At 44.0% G+C, this 22027-nt stretch overlaps 1 protein-coding gene across 1 annotated transcript in view; it reads right to left on the minus strand.

Annotated features, from left to right (window-relative positions):
- The window catches only part of cdkal1 (CDK5 regulatory subunit associated protein 1-like 1), a 269763-nt gene that overhangs the window by 154222 nt on the left and 93514 nt on the right, over positions 1-22027 (minus strand). The window contains exon 7 of the mRNA XM_058747144.1: positions 21390-21510. Within this exon, the coding sequence (XP_058603127.1) occupies positions 21390-21510 (121 nt within the window). The remainder of the gene's footprint in view (positions 1-21389; positions 21511-22027) is intronic.

The following is a 22027-nucleotide window of genomic DNA, read 5'->3' on the forward strand; positions in this document are numbered from 1 at the left end:
TATTACTGCTAAATACTGTACCTGAAAAATAAAGCAGTCTGTTTTATTTGAATGTGTATTGTAATGTATATCTTTGTTCTTATTTTCTAACAACAAAGATAAAATAATGACAAGGATTTTTATCTTCGCCCACAAATGTCTGCCACTCTTTTTTATTTTGTTGAGGTGTTTTGTTTCTGCACTTTTCCATTTTTAGCAAATTAAGAAAAACACTTTGTCTAAAAACTATTTTTGTGATGGTTTGTATTTTGTGTGCTTTGTATGGAACATCAATGCCTGTTTAAGTGATGAACTCCTTTACTCATGTTTGTTTTCAGACATAATAGATGTTTTATACTTTAACTGTTTGGCCTGTACTACAAAACTTTCAAACTATGTGCATAAAAAGTTAACACAGCCCTGCCTCTTACATTATTGACCAACTATTTTCCTGCTGACACTGTAAAGCTGCATTGACACAATCAGTTTTGTATAAAGTGCTACATAAATAAAGGGGACGTGACTCGACTGAATTAAAAGCGTCACACTGACAGACAGACTCCAGAAGAATGAACGGGGTCCGCCGCTTTACTCGCTGGGCCAGACAACAGCAAAACGCAGAAAACCGCACCAATGAAAGTCAAAGCCTCACTTTAACTTAAGTTTGTTGTTTTCTTGCACACATTTGGCTGAGAGGTACAGAGTCTATGCGTTTCAGAGCGCTGATCAATAAGCGTCTGGCAGGAGGACGGTGGGCTGGATGGAAAACCTTTCTGCTGTTTGTTTGCTGAACGAGCTCCACCGAGAGCCGACCGGACGGGAGCTCTGAGCCTCGAGCGCGTCTCGCCTTTCATCAGCACTGTCGATGAAGCCCCGTCCGACTCCTTCAAACAGCCACAGAGACGGGCTCCGCCGCGGGCCAGATCTCTGCTGGGGAGTCAGGACCGTCCAGGAGCTCAGAGGAGAGAGTTCAAAACGCTGGACTGCCGTGAGGAGCATCATTAGAGAACAGCAGCCAGCATCGCCTCCCCTCCAGCCACGGCGCAGCGAAAGTGCTGAGCTAGAGACGCGTCTGTGGAGCCTCATTACTGCTCCTAAAGCTGCAGACGTTCCTCGCTGAAACACAGGTTCAACACAAACGCACAACTGCATGTGTAGTCACTACTGAACATGCCGATATTTGCTCCAATCTACCGTCTGCATTCGTGTTAATTTTGTCAGCTGTTGTTTTCTTATTTATTTAGTCTTCGTCTTAGTCCTGTGTCAAATGTCCTTTTTAGTTTTTACCATATCAAATTTTATTTTGTAGCTTTTTTTTTTTTTTTTTTTTTCGGTAACACTTTAGAATAGGGAACACTTATTCACTATTAACTACAACTTTCCCCTCAATAAATTCCTAATTTGCTGCTTATTAATAGTCAGTAAGGTAGTTGTTAAGTTTAGGTATTGGTAGGATTAGGGATGTAGAATAAGGTCTTGTAGAATAAGGCATTAATATGTGCTTAATTACTACTAATAAATGGCTAATTTTCTAGTAATATGCATGCTAATAAGCAACTAGTCAAGAGACCCTAAAATAAAGTGTTACTGTTTTTTTTTTTAGCCAAGTTTTCCCAAAGTCTGTGGATTTTAGTCTAGTTTCAGCAAGTGCACACTTAGTCATATTTTAGTCATTCTGTGTTCTGATAATCACAATTATTTTGCTCAAAATTATAGCGATTACTGATCATAATTGTTCCATTTGAGAATCAGAATTCTTGCACTTTCACGTATAAGCACAAATCAAGAGAACGTCGACTCAAACACATGCTTTGATCTCATCGTTTCCTGACTGATTATATTATCTGAAATATAAACTCTCTCTACTTTATAAAAACTGGTAAAAAAGTCACAAGCAAAAACAGTGACATTCCTGATATTAATTCCTATTAAAACAACAAAAAAAACCTTTGTAATGTGGCACAGAGGTGCGCAAGTACATTTATTCAGCATCAGTCACAAATAATTCAGTAGAGATCATGTTTGAATCATTACGGTTCATCACTGAGGACATCTGATGGCAGATTTAGTCGCAACAAACAGCGCAAACGCATGGATATAGTGTGTTTATTTAAACTATACTTCAGTCTAATTTTTCATCAGCAACATCAGCAACAGTTGATACAGTCACAGTTAGTCATCTTAGTTATGGGGGAAAAGATCCTGAAACTCATAGTGAGACATATTCCTCTAACTTCACAAGCCCAACAACTAAACGCTGATCCTCCATGGATTGCATGTGACTATGGGATGGATTTATTATTTCAAAGGGAACTAGAAGATTAAATATCAAGACATGAGAAGTAAATCAAGAGAAGAAGCTGTGCATTTGGTGGAACTGAATTTGTCTTGGTAAAGATGGAGACAAACCAGGTTCAAGGCAAAGACACTCCAACAAAACAGACAACCGGACTGGTGAAATCACTCTTACAGACAAACGTCTGCCTTTGATGTCACATGATCTTCAGCACATCTATCTCCCAACACTTCACCGAATTAAACCAGCCATTACAGGAGTCACGTGACTCCGAGGAAACAGGCACAGATGGGTCCTCCTGCACTCGTGACGGCTGAAGCCCCTACACTGGGAACGGCTGCTTTAATGTGATACGAGCCCAGAAACATGGATCAAACTCACCGTACCCCAGTGGGCTCGCCGTCCTACAGAGTTTTCACATTAAACCAACCCATGTCTACCTCCACCCCGGACACCCCTGACAGCAGGTCACGACCCGCCGGCCTATCACAGAACACAGAGCGGCATTCTGGGTAATCTATTTACTTGAAGTCCTGCCTTACACAATTGCAGGAGAATGTTGCCTCAGTAGTAATAGAGTGAGAGATAATGAACGGAGAAGGCTGACAGAGTAAGTGCGGCGTTTGAAGAGTTTGAAGTGTATTTCAGTCATGTTACAGAATCTGAGGGCCGTTCGGCGCTGCTCCTCCACTGCATTCATCATGTCAGCGCCAGACGCTTTCATCCACAAGTCCTGTCTGAGCTGAGATCCATGCACATTTAAGCACATCTACAGCATTCGGTGCATCATTGTTTATTAATGCAGGTGCTGCGTGATTTCATTATCGATAGATCCACAAGCACAGGAACAACCGCAGCATCTTAAGACGCTTGCCATCACCAGGAGCTCTGGGTTTCTGCAGGTCTGATGAAAGTACATTTAAAACCTCATTAAGACCAAGTAAAGAAAATCTAAGGAATAAATCAAATGGAACAAAATACATCAATATGGTCTTTAAATGCAAATGTCTTCAGAGTTTGAAAATACAATTTTAGCAGCTCTCTATTACTTTTAAATCTATTTTACGAAAAACAAATTAATAAATAAAGCAAGCTTAAGGCTTGAATATCTCTGTTCCCAAACACTAGAATATGGAAATAACTTCTGATCACACTGCAAAAAGTGATGTTCTTCCTTAGTATTTCCGTCTCGTTTTCCAGAGCAAATGTCTAAAGACTCTTAAACAAGATGCATTTACTGGAGATGCAAGAAGTCATCTTGTTTTATGAGAAATTGATCAAAATTAAGTGAGTTTGATTAAATCAAGAGCAAATATTTGTCAACGGGCTAAGTACATCTCAAGTACATATTTGCATTGAAACATTTTTCTTTTTCCTCAGTTCATGCAACAATTACTGCCATGACTTGAATTGAAGACTTTCTGCTCTGATTTACGTAAGATCTTAGGCCTTCCTTAATCTGAGGAACAGCAAATCAAGACTTTTTAGGACCCTCAGAAACCCTCTCTCTCTCTCTCTCATGACACACCACAAGATCTGCCAATGCCAGCTAGTGCAAGTGCAGGTGAACATGAAAAGCCTGTAGAGCTCCTCGATGGGTTTACAGGACATCAAGGGAGCTGGCACAGTACTGCAACTGTTTAGTGCACAAAACAGTAAAACAAATGTCCTTAACAGCCACTGTTACGATGTATTATTTATTACAGCTATGAACTGCAAAACGATTCACTCAAGCTCTGACATCAACAACAGAAGATACGGGAAGAGTTTTTTCCTCCTCGTTGAATTCTGTTATTTTGCTATCGTAACTATACACTGTTTCAGCATTAGCATTCATCATTGTTCTGCGCTCCTGCCGCGCAATCCGTCAGAACAGAGCCGAGCCCCAGTTGTGGCCGTTCTGCTCTATTCGCACTGATAAACTGGCTCATTTATGAGGCTCCACGGGTTCTGTTCTCTCCACACGGACGGCACAAAATATCAGGGCCTGATTAGACACCTGCAGTAAATAATTTCTTAATTACTTCTGCTGAAAGCCACGCGCCGCGGCTGCGTCCGCCTGTCATTAATTACACCAGCGATACATACGGACAATATACTTCATCACAGCGCCGGGGCTAACGGGCCCCTGGTGAGACTAACCCGCTTTACTCTTTGTTACCTATTCAACAGTGCTGTGACAGTAAGACAATGCTGAGAGCTCCCCAGATGCTCCCCGCTCCCTCAATTTATTAATTTGAGCCCCAGCGAGTGAGACGCAGCTAAATTATGCTGACCCCCGCCTGCAGAGGAGATGCCCATGAGGACGGGCCAGACACGCGATAACAGCTCGCAGGAGCGTGGTGAGATGGGGCTTGTTTGGGGTTTACTTGAGAACGCAATTAAAGAAGTTTGAACTGCAACTTTCACAGCTCTGCAGCGGTTCATCATTGCGTTTGAAGGACGGAGGAAAGTCAACTGGGCTGAGAGAAAGAGCTTCAGAAAGAGACGCAAACTGATCCACACCAGCGCTACGACACTCAGAACCTCTGCAGAACATCACTGAAGAAGCAAAGCAGCTTCATCTGACGACAAGAAAATTAACAACCTCAACCGACTGCATAAACAGGAAAAACCTCGGGCAGGATTCACCGAGAGACATCTGAAAGACAAATGAACTGTGAGCTGGGTTTGTCTTCCATGTCTGGAGGGAATCTGAGAGATGGATTATGTTCGTCTCCATTATTTGGACCTGGTTTAAAAGAACAGCTTTTATCCAGACGTGGGCTGAGCAGAAACAGCGTGTGACCGTTTCCAGCGGAGTTGGGTATCAATGACTAAAAGACAAAGCTGTATAAATGGAGTGTCAACATCCATGTCCAAGTAATCAAGCAGATCAGATGGGCTGAGAAGGGACTCAGATTGTAAACAAACCACTCCATGTTCTCCCATCAGACACCTGGAGCACAGCCCCATCTGGAAACAACACACAGTAAAACACGAGGTAAAACCGGACAGATTGAGGAAAGTGTCCGAGCGCCGATCCTGGAAACCTGTGCTGAGAGCACACGCCAACAGCATCATACATGTTCAGGTTTGGCTCTTGCTACTTTCCTGCAGTTGCCAAAGCTCTTGAGCGCTCCTATAATAACCCTCAAATAACATCTGATATCTGGAGTCAGTGTTGTCCTGACAAACAGCCACATGTTCCAGTGAAAAACACATTACATCATCCACATTAATGAAACTCTCAAAGATCAGGTGACCTGAAGGGAGGATGGCAGATCAAACTCTTTGGTGTGTTATATGTGTGACTTTCAGAGCGGCTTAAAGTTAGTTTCATCAGGCAGTGTATTAGCAAACACTCATGCTCCTCTTGAAGGCGAGGCCTAAAATGTACTTTATTCAATCCATGATGTAGTTTTTCTTTTTCCCTTTCTTTTCTTTTTTGGGGGTTTAATTGTAATTTTTTTTTTCTTATTATATTTATGATTGTTTGCTTGTCTTCAATAATGTTGGACTACATTAGTTAGGTTGGTTTTTGCTGTTGTATCTAAATTGAAATCAAGAATTGTAAAATTGCACTGGTGTCTAAAATTTTGGAGTCATAAGCTTATTTATTAGAATACAAGGTTACATGGGTCCAAAAAAAAAGAATGTATGTGTGTATGTATGTATGCGTGTATGTATGTATGCATGCATGTGTGTATGTACAGTATGTATGTATGTATGTGTGTGTGTGTACAGTCATGGCCAAAAATATCGGCACCCTTGGTAAATATGATCAAAGGCGGCTGTGAAAATGTATCTGCATTGTTAATCCTTTTGATCTTTTATTTAAAAAAATTCACAAAAATCTAACCTTTCATTGGATAATAAGAATTTTAAATGGGAGGAAATATTATGAAATAAATGTTTTTCTCGAATACAAGTTGGACACAATTATTGGCACCCCTAGAAATTCTTATGAGTAAAATATCTCTGAAGTATATTCCCATTCATATTCACAATTTTGAGCACTCCATGGTGATTATGAACATGATATTATCCAGCCATGGCTTCCTGTTTCACAGAAATATAAACAAAGAATATATTTCTGATGTGCAGCAAAAGATAATTGAGCTTCACAAATTAGTGAAGTGGCTTTAAGAAAAGAGCTAGAGCAGTGAAAATACCCATTTCCACCATCAGGGCAATAATTAAGAATTTCCAATCAAGGAAACTGCCTGGAAGAGGACGTGTGTCTATATCGTCCTAATGCACGGTGAGGAGGAGAGTTTGAGCGGCTAAAGACTCTCCGAGGACCACAGCTGGAGAACTGCAGAAAATAGTTGAGTCTCGGGGTCAGAAAACCTTTAAAAAAAAAATGGTCAAACAGCACCTACATCAGCACATGTTGTTTGGGAGGGTTTCAAGAAAAATTCTCCTCGCTCATCCAAACACAAACCCCAGCATATTCAGTTATCAGACACGACTGGAGCTTCAGATGGGACTGGCTTCTATGGTCAGATTAAACTAAAACATGAGCTTTTTAGCAGCAAACACTCAAGATGGGTTTGGTGAACACAGGGATAACAAGTACCCCATGTTTACAATGTAATACACTGCTGTATTTTTGATGTTGTGGGCGTATATTTCTGCCGGAGGTCCCGGACATCTTGTTTAGACGCATGACATCATGGATTCTGTCAAATACCAACAGATAAAAAAATCAATAAGTGACTGACTCTGTTAGAAATCTTATAATGGGCCATGTTTGAATCTTCCAACCGGACAATAATCCAAACACAAACCTCAAAAACAACACAAAAATGGGTCACTGAGCACAAAACCAAGCTTCTGCTGGTCATTCCAGTCCTCTGACCTGAACCCTGTAGAACATGAGTGACCTGAAGAGAAGAAGCTGTGAATCTAAAGGGTCTGGAGTGATTCTGGATGAAGGAATGGTCTCTGATCTCTTGTCAGGTGTCTCTAACCTCATCAGGCATTATAGGAGAACATTTAGAGCTGTTAAACTGGCAAATGGAGGTTTCAAAAAATATTGAATAAAAGGGTATGATTAATTGTGGCCAATGTGTATTAGAGAAAAACATTTATTTCATAATGATATTTCCCCCCATTTTTAATTCTTATTATCCAATGAAAGGTTAGATGTTTGTGATTTTTAAAAAATAAAAGATCAAAAGGATTAACAATGCAGATTAATTTTCACAGCCGCCTTTGATCATATTTACCAAGGGTGCCGATATTTTTGGGCATGACTATGTATGTATGTGTATGTATGCATGTATGTATGCGTGTGCGTGCGTATGCATGCATGCATGCATGCCTGCATGCGTGTGTGTGTGTGTGTGTGTGTGTGTGTGTGTACACACTTGTTTTTCTATTCAGGTGGGGACTTAAACCTGAATACACACAGACTCATGGGGACTCGTGTCACGGTGGGGACCTAAATTGAGGTCTCCATGGGCAAACAAGCTAATAAATCACACAGAATTAAGTTTTTTGAAAATCTAAAAATGCAGAAAGTCTCCTGTAAGGGGTAGGTTAGGTGTAGGGTTGGTGTAGGACAATAGCACATACAGTAAGTACAGTATAAAAACCATTACGCCTATGAATGTCCCCACAAGGATAGTGAAAAAAGTGTGTGTGTGTATGTGTATGTGTATGTGTGTATGTATGTATGTATGCATGCATGTATGTATGTATGTATGTATGTGTATGTGTGTATCCAGGCCAATAGAAAAAAAAATCCTCGATGTTGAGTCTTGCAGTCACACGCGAAACACTCAAAGTCCTCTGAGCACAGAATCAGTGTTTGCTCATGTTCCTGTTGTCCTGTACACAGATGCATCTCTTCCCTTAATGAGTGTCATTCTCCACAGTCCAGTGAACACTTACAGGCAAGATCACATCTCACACTCCACTCCACAGACGCTCAATCCCAGCAGCCCTCAGCTGGCGTGAGAGAGACACCTCCGGGCCTCAGCGCGGAGCAAACACCTCCATGTGTGTGGATTCATCTGAGCTTCTCCACAGAAACAATCAGCACAGTTACAGCTCTGTCATACGTGCCTGCCATAAAATCTCATCAGATGCGTTTATTGAACCATTATTAAAATTAAATCATTAAAATGTAAAACAGAATTTGGGAAAAACTGAGCTGAGCTGACGATCACATCACTGAATCAACGATGAACTGACCGTTGTCCTCTTTTTAGAGATGCTTTGCAGCAGAATTGAATTTTGTTTGCATCATTGAAACATTTTCTTGTTTAACACTGTAAAGCTGCTTTGAAACAATCTGTAACATGTAAAGTGCCATATAAATAAAGCTTGACTCGGCAAATCAACCAAAAACAAAACCCTAAGAATACTAATTTGTTGCAGGATTGAGTATTTTCAGATGTGAACTAGGTGACTAATCAAACACAAGTAAATGAATGAAACTGATCGTGCGAATCATCGTTTCAGGTTCAGTTCAAGTAGCTGCTGGCGGTAAAGCTGAAGAGAGACGTCCCGCTGGTAGAGAGGTGCTTATTAGACCGTTAGTATTATTTGTAGTGAATAAATAAAATCATCTTTGCTAGTGGATTCAGTAGAGAGCTTTGGCTTGGCTTCTGTGTTTCACTGTAGAGCTGGACTGCAAAGACTGTAACATTAGGAGAGGATGGATGACCGCTGTAAGAGCTCATGCTGACCAAACCTACAGCCAGTGATCATCCAGACGGTACTGCGAATGAAGCACCTCTCTACTAGCGGGACGTGAGCGGCCGGTCCTCAGTAGATGAGGCAGTGGCCATCATCACAGACTGACTGGTGAATCCTTCATTTGTGCTGAGCTCGTGACCCAATCTCACAATAAAGCCCACCGCATTCATAACGGCCTCATATTTCCAGGTCAGCCGCGAGTCTGATAAGAGCCATTGTTTGCTGTCACCCGGCGTCACCTCAGGGAATAGAGCTGACCGACAGCAGAATCATTCAGGAAGCAGCCGACCCTCCAGGGGCCCGACCGTCAGGGGACGACACACGCTACGAGACTCCAGCGGTGGAAACACCACCAATACCTCCTCATCTACATCAGCACAGACAGAGAAACACTGCCCTAGTTCTCCTCAAACACATGAGAAGCTACTGCCAACATGAGATAAACTGTTCGGCCCTGGAAACAATGAACATAAATAATCCACTGAACGGGATTGTGAGATAATCCCTGAAAAAACTCTGATTCATTCTGCTGCCCTGAGCAACACAGACCAAAACAGATCATATCATCAATCTCACAAAGCCACGCATCAGATTACAGGCCTCTTCAGAGCCAATTACGCCCTCCACACTCGCTCACACACACACACACACTCGCTCACACACACACACACACACACACACACACACTGCTCACACACACACACACACCACACACACACACACACTCGCTCACACACACACACACACTCGCTCACACACACACTCGCTCACACACACACACACACACTCGCTCACACTCGCTCACACACACACACACACACACGCTCGCTCACACACACACACACACACACTCGCTCACACACACACACACACACACACACACTCGCTCACACACACACACACACACACACTCACACACACACACTCGCTCACACACACACACACACACTCGCTCACACACACACACACACACACACACACACACACACACACACACACACACACACACACGCCACACACACACACACACACACACTCGCTCACACACACACTGCCACACACACACACTCACACACACACACACACACACACACACACACACACACACACACACACACACACACACGCTCACACACACACACACACACACACTCACGCTCACACACACACACACTCGCCACACACACACACTGCTCACACACACACACACACACACACACTCGCTCACACACACACTGCTCACACACACACACTCGCTCACACACACACTGCCACACACACTCGCTCACACACACACACTCACACACACTCGCTCACACACACACACACGCCACACACACACACTCACGCCACACACACACACACACTCGCCACACACACACACACTCACACACACACACACTCAAGTCATACGCACTATTAAGAACCATTTGTGAATTAGTTTATTATATAAGAGTCATTATTGTTCATTTTGGTGGTACTGTTGCCCCAAACCCCCATTAATTTCCAGCCCTGACTCCCACTCATTCATGTGTGTTTTATAGAGTTCACACTTTGCAAACTGCCACATAAAGTGTCATTAAATGAGGCAATGGCATGGTTATGAGCGACAGCGTCTGCTGATGGTTTAAGGCTCATTAGATGGACGTTGAGTCAAGCTCATACCGCACTGATAAATCCCACCATGTGTAATTATGACACCCTCTGATAAACGAGCTAAAACTCACACACAAACGAATCCTGCGATTCCTCCAGAGGCCAGCGATCGGCCCTCTGTTCACGCTCCAGCACACTAATGACCGCGACTGTAAAGATGGATGCGAGGACACGGCAAGACCAAACACGTGCAAACATGCTAAGATCACGTGATGCTGAGAAAAACACAAAGCAAACGTGGGAGTTCCACCGCTGACCTTCAGAGAGATAAGGACACGGAGAAACCCTTGATTTAACAGGGCAAACACATAATTAGTTCAACATTATTAAGTTCAGTTGAAGACTTAAGCTGGTTAGGAGGCATGAACGTCCATCAGGCAGCGGTCTGACGTCTCGTCAGCGTTAGGCTCCTGAGCAGAAACAGACTATTATTGGAGTCGTTCTGCCTGATTCCAGCATCGTCCTGCTATTTCCATCAGACAGGCAGACTAACTAATCTGTCAGATTCACGGTAACGGCCAACTAGTGCTCTTCAATCACTCGGGATCTGTCCACACGGAGAAGAGGAATAGAACCGCAGCTAAACTAGGTTAGCGCTCTCGCAGGTGTGCGCGGCGGCTAGAGGGGTCAGCGCTAGCGGGTCATCCTCCGCCTGCGGCCAGACAGAGCTCTTCATCATCAGCATGTGTCCCGCCTGCAGAACGACCCGCAGACAGACGCTTCACCGGCCAGAGATCAGCTCACAGAACCAACCACAGGCATCGATAACCAGGCAATAATGCAGGACGTTTCATTCATATATGCTAAACGCATAACATGCTTATGCTAACTGAATGCTAAGCATGAATCCAGGTGAATAACACACGTAAAATAGAGAGAATGGCAACATCAGCTGTGCGTGTTATACATCACTTCTGTCGTGAGATTTTGATCATTCGGTCCAGCACTAATTATTTATTTAAAGTAACCTGAGCATAAACGAATACTCGATAGTTAGGGTTGGGTCAAGCTCAGTTCAGTTCACCAGCACAGGACTAGTGTTGAATTGATCTCTGTAATTCATTTATTGTTCAGAATCAATTCAAATGGACTGCAGCTCAAAAGTGCACCGTTTTCATACTTTCAGGCTCAGGAGGTCAGAGTTTCTGAAGATCCAGAAAGGTCAGGTGAAGCCTGGAGCTCAAACCGTCTTTAGCTTCATGTTTCCACACAGACTGCAGCCAAAGGCAAGATGCATTATTTATGATGTGTAAATATAACACCAACACAATGTGAACGGCACTCTACAGAGATACATTTAATGTGTGTGACAACTGAAATAAATGAATTCAAGAACATCTGAATGAATTTAAATGTTAATGGAGTTCTGTGGAGCTCTCTGGAGACAGACGGCTGATATTACAACCAATGAAGCTGAATTTCAATGAGAGAATCCAAGGTCAAATGCATGTTATCAGCAGCAATCGCTGGACATGAAGAGACCCGTGTTAGACGGTGAAATGTGTTTTATACACACAGAACAGTGTTGCTGTTTCTTTACCTAAACGTCTCTGAATGCATCATCCGCCCTTAAACGACAGGGAAACGCATCTTGTGTGGAAATAAACGCATCTGCCGTTTCATTTTTCCTCTCTTCCATGATGTGCTCCAGCAGCGGTGAGGATTTACTGACGGCACAGCTGCTCTGGACTGGAGCGCAGCCAGTGGGAACTCGCTAAACTAGCCAAAGCCATAAGCTAATGTTTTTCACATGATCAGAGCAGGATGAGCTGCGTTACTGCAGACGAGCGGCTGTTCACAGCCTTCACCAGAGACTCGCTGCAACACTTCCTCCGCATCTAAAGCATGAGCAAAGTTTGCAAGAATCCATGTGAAGATAAAAACTATAAATGCGTCCCCTGCACTCTTACACTCCATCTTCCCATAATCCTTAGCAAACGGTGCTGAAGACAAAACTCACGGCACAGTGTCCATCTGCTGAAGCAACTCAATCGGTCCTTAATGGCCGCCACCGTAACTAATCACTAATCTACACTGCCATCACATTCACAGTTATTCAGAGATGTTGACATTGCTGTAGTGATGTAAACAGAAGAATCCGGGCGTTTTGTTTGTTTGTTTGTTTGTTTGTTTTGAACAGGCACAAATGTGTGTTCAGGCTCGTCTGAGTGAACCGCCTCCATCAGTCTCAGTCTCGGGACGGGACGTCAAATACGCCTGTGTTTCTGGTAGAGTTCATGTGTTCATCTGACCTTTGCTTTACAGCAACACTGAGCTTCTCCAAAAACCATTCCAGCTGCTTCAGGCTTCAGTAAACAACTGCCTGCGATCCCACTGCCATCAAATAAAGCAGCCGCTATCAGCGATCTGGGAAAACGGACACCGAGGAGGAGAAAACACAATGTGGAGCTCAAGAACGAACACAAAAACAAACCTGCATAACTGCAGAGAAAAGCTCCATCATACAGTTATATAACCTCAAAAACACATACTGCGGTGAAAAGTGTGCATTTCAATCAAGTCAACCCAGTTCGAGCCATGAAATGCAGAGCTGTAAAACACTTGAGTAATTTTACTTGGCTACTGTACTTAAGTATTATTTTGAGGGATTTTTACTTTATTCAAGTACAATTTAAACTGACTACTTGTACTTTTACTTGATTTCATTTCTGAAGAAAAAAACTGTACTTTTTATTCCTTTCAATTGTATTTCAACTTAAAAAGTACATTACATTTTTATGTTATCTTATGCACATTAAATATGGGAAACGGAAGCTCAAACGTGTTCTTGACGTGAGAACGAAATGATCATTGTTTCCACGCATCAAACACAGTTCTGCTTCAGTTATGACTTTCATCAGGTCAATGTCTGGCTTCAAGAGTTCACCATCACGTCTGAGGAAGCATGTTGAGGCAGCAAAGCTGTGTTTCCCCCAAAAAGTTTATTCATTATTCTTTGTTTTGATCGAGCCATTAGCTGTGTAATATATCGGCTGAACGCACAAGATTGAGTGCAAATAAAATCAGTGATACATTTTTTTTTTTTTTTTTTTTTTTTAATATAATTATTATTTTTGTGGGAATTCTTTTAATTAAATGTTACAAATCTCCAAAAAAGTATTTAAATGAACACTGTATGTTTACTTAATTGTAATTCATGTTTAGTGACGTTCTTACCAGGTAGTGGATAAGTTGTATTAATAATATGTCGTCATACGACGCATTAAGTAGGAATTTGGACTCTGAATGAATATTTTCTTAATCTTAATAATTACACAATTTGCTCATTAATTCATATAATTAGTCGCAAATAATTATGTAGCTATATTTCTTGAGAAAATGCCCCCACAAAAAATGCCCCAAATAAACAATTAAAAGATTAATTATCCTTTTAGACAGTGACGTAGACAACACAAAAAAGTGGCCTTTCAACACGTTAATATTGTATGTTTTAATTCTATGACTCTCTTCATTAATTCAACACATTCTCGCATTCTGTCTGGAATATGTTTCTAACCTCTGCATCACATTGTTATTAAAAGTGATATTTCACCCAAAAATTAAGATTCTCATGTCGCCCCAGATGTGTATGACTTTCTTTCTTCAGATGAACACAAGCAAAGATTATTAGTCCGTGTAATGCAAGGAGACAGGACCACTTCAGAACCCACACAAAGTGAACACGACGGTCAAGTTTAAAATATTAGTATTTGTAATTTTCATTGTTTCACTTAAGAAGACACTGATTCATTAACAGAGGTCGTATGAGTTACTGTCATATTCACTTTGTGTAGTTTTTGAAGTGTCATTTTTGGACGTCCCATACTTGTTATACGAAAAAAGATGATTTAGTTTAGATGATTTAGATCTTAGTTTGTGTTCATCTGATAAATGAAAGTCTCATATTTATAATTTAACTAACTGCATGATTTTTACTGTACCACCAATAACCTACTCCTAATTATAATGTAGAAACTTAAATTTGTATTGTGAAAAGTGCTATACAAATATGAACGTCTGTGTGCTGCATTGCACGATGGACAGACATGAGAGCATCACAACACATCTCTCAGGGTGAAGCCCAGAGTAAACGCGTGTCAGATCTGGAGGGGAGCGCCGTCACGCCTCTGTCACCGCGTGAGGATCTGAGCCTGAGACGGCGATAAGAGGCTGGATGACGGATGGGACGTCCAGTCGAGAGAGAGAGAAGCCTCACAAAGAGCTCCCTATCTGCACAGCCTCCAAATGTCAGGCCTGATGTCAGAGGGGCCCGAAAGCAAATTAAAAGCGGCTCCGGACTGACACTGAAGAGATGATAACGTCACATATGAATGCAATGAAATCAGAGATGTGACCTGTAACTACAGCCGTATACAAACACACGCTTTATTTTAAGAGCGGTCGGCCTGTTTACCTTCAGCTAACGGCTCCGGTGACTGAACGCCTCGTGTGATTATACGACAGAAACACTGCACCACTGATCAGCACACTTCCCTCAAAACACCTTCATATAAACACAGGAGAATGACTTGAGAAGCTAAATGGAAAATCATGTTTAAAATTGAATTTTCTATCTTTTTGGCTGCATTTATTAACAATGTATCAGTAGTGTGTATTTTTTTCCTGTTTGTTTCTTGTTTAGTTTTTTTGCCAGATAAACACAGCATAATTAAATAAATACTACATTTGAAATGATTGTTAGCAGTTTGTAGTGTAGTTACTCAAAAGCAGCTCGACTGTAAATGTTGAGTAACTACAGTTCACAGCTGCTGATGATGTGTGTGTGTGTGTGTGTGTGTGTGTGTGTGTGTGTGTGTGTGTGTGTGTGTGTGTGTGTGTGTGTGTGTGTGTGTGTGTGATCCTGGTGTTTCTGTGAAACACACACACACACACATCTCTGAGCCACTGACGGCTCTCTCGCAGGACTAACACTCGAGTGTTGATCCGCATGACGTTCGGTGTCGCTGTGTCTTCATGAGCGCTCCTGACGTACAGATGACGCTCCTGTAGGGCAGATCAAGCATGAGTTGACTGCACTCAGGCATCTGAACACCTTTAACCTGTTAGCATTAGCAAACGGAGCATGAAACAATCATAGACGCACACAATCAAAAACAACGCTCTTATCTTAAGGACATTAATAGGAGAGCCCTAGCAAGTGCACTACTGCACCCCAGAGAGCTTCAGGTTATTAAAGATCTCACCCGAGTCTCATCAGCTCATTCTGCGCTGCTGTTTGTGTGGAGATGAGCGCAGGAACAGACAGACGTCACGACAGCCCTGAATCAGCGAGTTCCCACGCTGGAGATTCACAGCTCAACTAAACCGACTCAACAGCTCCCAAAACAACATGACTCACTCACACCTGACCTTCCAGAGCCACACCAGATCCACGTCTCAATAACTACAGCAAACACAATCAGGTGTTATCCTCAGAGGTTTTGCTGGATTCCTGTTCCAACATGAGCGTTCATAACCTGTGAGCTGCACGGATTCTGGAGCTCCTGCGCTGCTGGAACGACTCCGTGTTCACATCCTAACAAAAACACACTAAACGACTGAAGACAACCAACTAAAGTCTGCCCTGATCTCTGATCCAGTTTTTTTTTTATTTTCCTAATGTAAATTCGTCCCAGCAGCAGTCAGGAGTATTTGATCTCTCATCAGGACTGAAGCGGCTCTTCATTTACGCCGAACGCTGTTCAAACATCACAGTCTGGTTACCATAGCAATGACCCATAATCATCTCATCAGCACAATGATGGACTCAATTTAATACGGTGAGGAGAGACACAGCTAATCTCTCATGAAAACCTGCTGCTAACACCAGCGTCTGAGACTCCTTACATGATCTTACATTGGGAGCAGCAGTGTGTGGTTACGGTCTAATGCTGTCCTGAGCGCTTGCGTTTGTCAGTGAGGTACAAGTCAGCATAACAGAAAACTGGGCAAAAAAACCCATCCAGAGGCACAACGGCTACAAATGGCTGCTTGTAAACAACCGCCTGAATTATTCAAGTGCCCCAACTGGGCTTCTCTCAAAATATCTTCCTTTTCAGGAAAAAAGACCAGAAAATGACCAGAACATGAGGATTAGTGGTCGACCGATATGTCGGCCGATATTTGGCATTATTCAAATATCGGCATCGGCCGATACGCTTTTCCTGTTTGCCCGATGCGTTCGAGGCGGGATTTTTATATTGACTTATTTATTTTAAAATAAATGCGGTGGGTAACTCGATTAATTTGGAAGCGAGGGTTTACAGATCATGTATCGCAGGGTACAATTAAATTAATTTATATTTAACCATTTTAATATGGAGAGGCACTGAAATGTAGACCTTTGTTTATGAGTTTTTGCCCTACACTGTACAAGTCATGAGAACAGTTTGCTATTTAGGTTTGTACGTTAGCATGGACTCACTAACTTTAACGTTAGCTAGTTTTAGCCAGAGATTTTGCTCTGTTTTGTTTGGGTTTAGGAAATGGAATGAATTAAATTCCATTGCACATCCTCTCAGGACACCTGGAATCAGTGTTACAAGGACCCCAGGCACATCGTTTTTCCATTTTTGAAGCATAAACCCCATCAAACCGATAAGCACTTCGGATCTTCCAATGTTTCTCTATAGTGCTGAAACCTACAGATGTCCGAGTTCTGATCCCTGTGCAACTGATACTCGACTGCCATTGGCTCATCTGCATTCGAGGGGAGGGGCTTACCGATAGAGCTCAAACACTCACGACTAGCAGCTAGACTTTGCTCAAAAAGCACTTTTGCTTAGAAAATCCTCAGGACAAAATCCTCTCGAGTACAGACTTCACTGGGCAGGAAAACACGGCAGAAAGTCCCAAAGTCCCAAAACAGCATGTTCTCCTCCCGTGAAGACTCTCCTCCGCGTCTTGAGGTGTTTCCATTTGCATCTCATTTGGTTCTAAGTGGCTCTGAGAGACGAGCTTCTAATTAAGCCACCGGCATGCTGGGGAATTTGTTGAACGCTGTCGAGCAAACAGGCAGATTACAGAGCGAGCTCTGGAGTCCTGCAGACGCTGGAGATCATCAGACACACATCACGACGCTGATGAGCGATCATAACGAGGACACGGACTCCGGTCCGGCTGGGGCTTCGCTGAAGGCTCAGCGGTGTGAATGAACTCATGTGATCAGGGTCAGACTCCTGCTGTGAGGAGTGTGTCAGAGGTGTCAGGATGCTGCCTGAACTGCAGTGCAATCACAGTGGATGTATGAATCTGTGTGTTCTCGGATCAGTATCACACACACAGGCAGACGGGGAGAGTGCTTCTGTTTGCTGACACATCTGGGCTTCAGAGAGAAGCGTCGCTACGCTTATTCGTACTGATGCTCGAGCTCCAGTGAAACATCACTTAAATCCTTGTCTGACGATGGACATTACCGTATACTGACCTGGCTGAGAATCATTTTCTCTGATAGTATTTCAGTAATCATGTCATGTGTGTTTCCTATCAACTGTTTAGAATCAGAATCAATGCCAGAATCTTGAGTGAAACATTCTTTTTTTTTTTTTTTCATCGAATTGGTGAAAATGTCTGAAATGGCTTGCGCACACACACTAAATAATTTCCAGCAGATTCTTACAGCAACACACATATCACAAACTCACACTTAACCAGAGATGTGGACTGCATACACACGCACGTTGTGTTTTATGGGTTCATTCTGTAGGTGTAATGGTTTTTCTACTGTACGGTCTGTATTTTCTATCCTCTTACCCTAACCTTACCCCTCACACAAAACTACAGCCATTTTTACATTCTCAAAAAACTTCATTCTGTGTGATTTATTAGCTTGTTTCCTCATGAGGACCAAAACATGCCCCCCACAAGGAAAAGGATTTTGGATATTGCCATCTTTGTGGGGACATTTTGTGCCGATAACGTTGGACATACCTGAACCACACACTGGTCACACACACACGGTTACTCTCTCACACACACACACAATGTCAACGTGAGCATTCAGCTGGAAACTGAATCCTCCAGTGACTCTGAATCTTTCATGAGCGTGTGTGTTTGTTCACATCTCACCCTGTGTTGATGGAAATGATTTCAATCAGCGGGTTCTTCCTGATCTTGGGCAGATCCAGCCGTGCTCCTCCCAGACGCTTGCCTTTCTCCTTCTTCTGACCCAGCAGACGCACGGAGTGACCTGCAACACACACACACTCATCACACGAGGAACAGAATCATCACTCCGCAGGCCATGAATACAGCCTGAAGCCAAAGAGAAGACGGAATAAAAGATTGTGCTCAGTTCCAACATAACCACACATTAGCTTCAGAGAGAGAGAGAGAGAGAGAACCCTAACCTGGGCCCTGACAGTCAACCTCCAAAAAAACTAGAGTAATGATGTTCCAGAAACGCTCCAGATCTCAGGGACCAACACACACATTCACACAGAACCACTGAAACCACAAAAACACACACTTACCTCGGCCTGGAAATAACTCCATCCGCTAACTTTACTTTAGCTGTGAAGGAGCTCAAAGCGCTTTCTATGCCATAAAAAGATCCATTAAAATTGACATCCCAGTCCAAATCTGGCTCAAACTTTTCAAATCTATAATTGAACCAATTGTTTTATATGGCAGTGAAGTGTGGGGTGCTTCTATAAAATTTGACTTCTTAAATTGGGAAAAACACGCAATCGAAACTCTACATTTAGATTTCTGTAAAAGAACACTCAAAGTCCAAAGAAAAACTCCAAACAACGGATGCAGGGCAGAATTAGGCCAATACCCTCTCCTTCTAAATATCCAAAAAAGAGCCCTGAAATTCTGGAAACACCTAAAAACAAGCGACCCCAACACATACCATTACAAAGCCCTGAAACACCAAGAGCTGAGCGTAAGTAAGAGTCCCCTGTGCCAGCTGGAATGTTATTCGGCCCTAAATGGAGAATCTACCTGAGCGCCGTGAGTGATGTGAGACTCCGTGAACACAGTCTGGCTGTAGAGACGGGCCGGCAAACACACACACACACACTCAGTGAACACAGTCTGGCCGTAGAGACGAGCCGGCACACACACACTCACTCAGTGAACACAGTCTGGCTGTAGAGACGAGCCGGCACACACACACACACTCACACACTCAGTGAACACAGTCTGGCTGTAGAGACGGGCCGGCGCACACACACACACTCACTCAGTGAACACAGTCTGGCTGTAGAGACGGGCCGGCACACACACACACACTCACACACTCAGTGAACACAGTCTGGCTGTAGAGACGGGCGGCACACACACACACACACTCACTCAGTGAACACAGTCTGGTCAGAGAGACGAGCCGGCACACACACACACACTCACACACTCAGTGAACACAGTCTGGCTGTAGAGACGGGCCGGCGCACACACACACACTCAGTGAACACAGTCTGGCCGTAGAGACGAGCCGCACACACACACACACACACACACACACACTCAGTGAACACAGTCTGGCTGTAGAGACGAGCCGGCACACACACACACACTCAGTGAACACAGTCTGGCTGTAGAGACGAGCCGCACACACACACACACACACTCAGTGAACACAGTCTGGCAGAGACGGGCCGGCGCACACACACACACACACACACACACACACACACTCAGTGAACACAGTCTGGCTGTAGAGACGAGCGGCACACACACACACACACACTCAGTGAACACAGTCTGGCAGAGACGGGCCGCACACACACACTCAGTGAACACAGTCTGGTCAGAGACGAGCCGGCACACACACACACACACACACTCAGTGAACACAGTCTGGCTGAGAGACGAGCCGGCAAACACACACACACACACTCAGTGAACACAGTCTGGCTGTAGAGACGGGCACACACACACACACTCAGTGAAGACAGTCTGGCCGTGAGACGGGCCGCACACACACACACACACACACACACACACACTCAGTGAACACAGTCTGGCTGTAGAGACGAGCCGCACACACACACACACACTCAGTGAACACAGTCTGGCTGTAGAGACGAGCCGGCACACACACACACACACTCAGTGAACACAGTCTGGCCGTAGAGACGAGCCGGCACACACACACACACACACACACTCAGTGAACACAGTCTGGCTGTAGAGACGAGCCGGCACACACACACACACACACACACACACACTCAGTGAACACAGTCTGGCTGTAGAGACGAGCCGGCACACACACACACACTCAGTGAACACAGTCTGGCAGAGACGAGCCGGCACACACACACACACACACACACTCAGTGAACACAGTCTGGCTGTAGAGACGAGCCGGCACACACACACACACACACACACTCAGTGAACACAGTCTGGCTGTAGAGACGGGCCGGCGCACACACACACACTCACTCAGTGAACACAGTCTGGCTTTAGAGACGGGCCGCACACACACACACACACACACACACACACAATGTCAACGTGAGCATTCAGCTGGAAACTGAATCCTCCAGTGACTCTGAATCTTTCATGAGCGTGTGTGTTTGTTCACATCTCACCCTGTGTTGATGGAAATGATTTCAATCAGCGGGTTCTTCCTGATCTTGGGCAGATCCAGCCGTGCTCCTCCCAGACGCTTGCCTTTCTCCTTCTTCTGACCCAGCAGACGCACGGAGTGACCTGCAACACACACACACAATGTCAACGTGAGCATTCAGCTGGAAACTGAATCCTCCAGTGACTCTGAATCTTTCATGAGCGTGTGTGTTTGTTCACATCTCACCCTGTGTTGATGGAAATGATTTCAATCAGCGGGTTCTTCCTGATCTTGGGCAGATCCAGCCGTGCTCCTCCCAGACGCTTGCCTTTCTCCTTCTTCTGACCCAGCAGACGCACGGAGTGACCTGCAACACACACACACAGAGAGAGAGAGAGAGAGAGAGAGAGAGAGAGAGAGAGAGAGAGAGAGAGAGAGAGAGAGAGAGAGAGACACACACACACAGTGAACACAGTCTGGCAGAGACGGGCCGGCACACACACACTCAGTGAAGACAGTCTGGCCGTAGAGACGGGCCAGCACACACACACACTCAGTGAAGACAGTCTGGCCGTGAGAGACGAGCCGCACACACACACTCACTCAGTGAACACAGTCTGGCTTTAGAGACGGGCCGCACACACACACACACACACACACTCAGTGAACACAGTCTGGCCAGAGACGGGCCACACACACACACACACACACACACACACACACACTCACACACTCAGTGAACACAGTCTGGCCGAGAGACGAGCCGGCACACACACACTCAGTGAACACAGTCTGGCTGTAGAGACGAGCGGCACACACACACTCACTAGTGAACACAGTCTGGCTGTAGAGACGGGCACACACACACTCAGTGAACACAGTCT

Source organism: Onychostoma macrolepis, chromosome 16 (genome assembly GCF_012432095.1).
Source record: "Onychostoma macrolepis isolate SWU-2019 chromosome 16, ASM1243209v1, whole genome shotgun sequence".
In the NCBI taxonomy this organism is placed as follows: domain Eukaryota; kingdom Metazoa; phylum Chordata; class Actinopteri; order Cypriniformes; family Cyprinidae; genus Onychostoma; species Onychostoma macrolepis.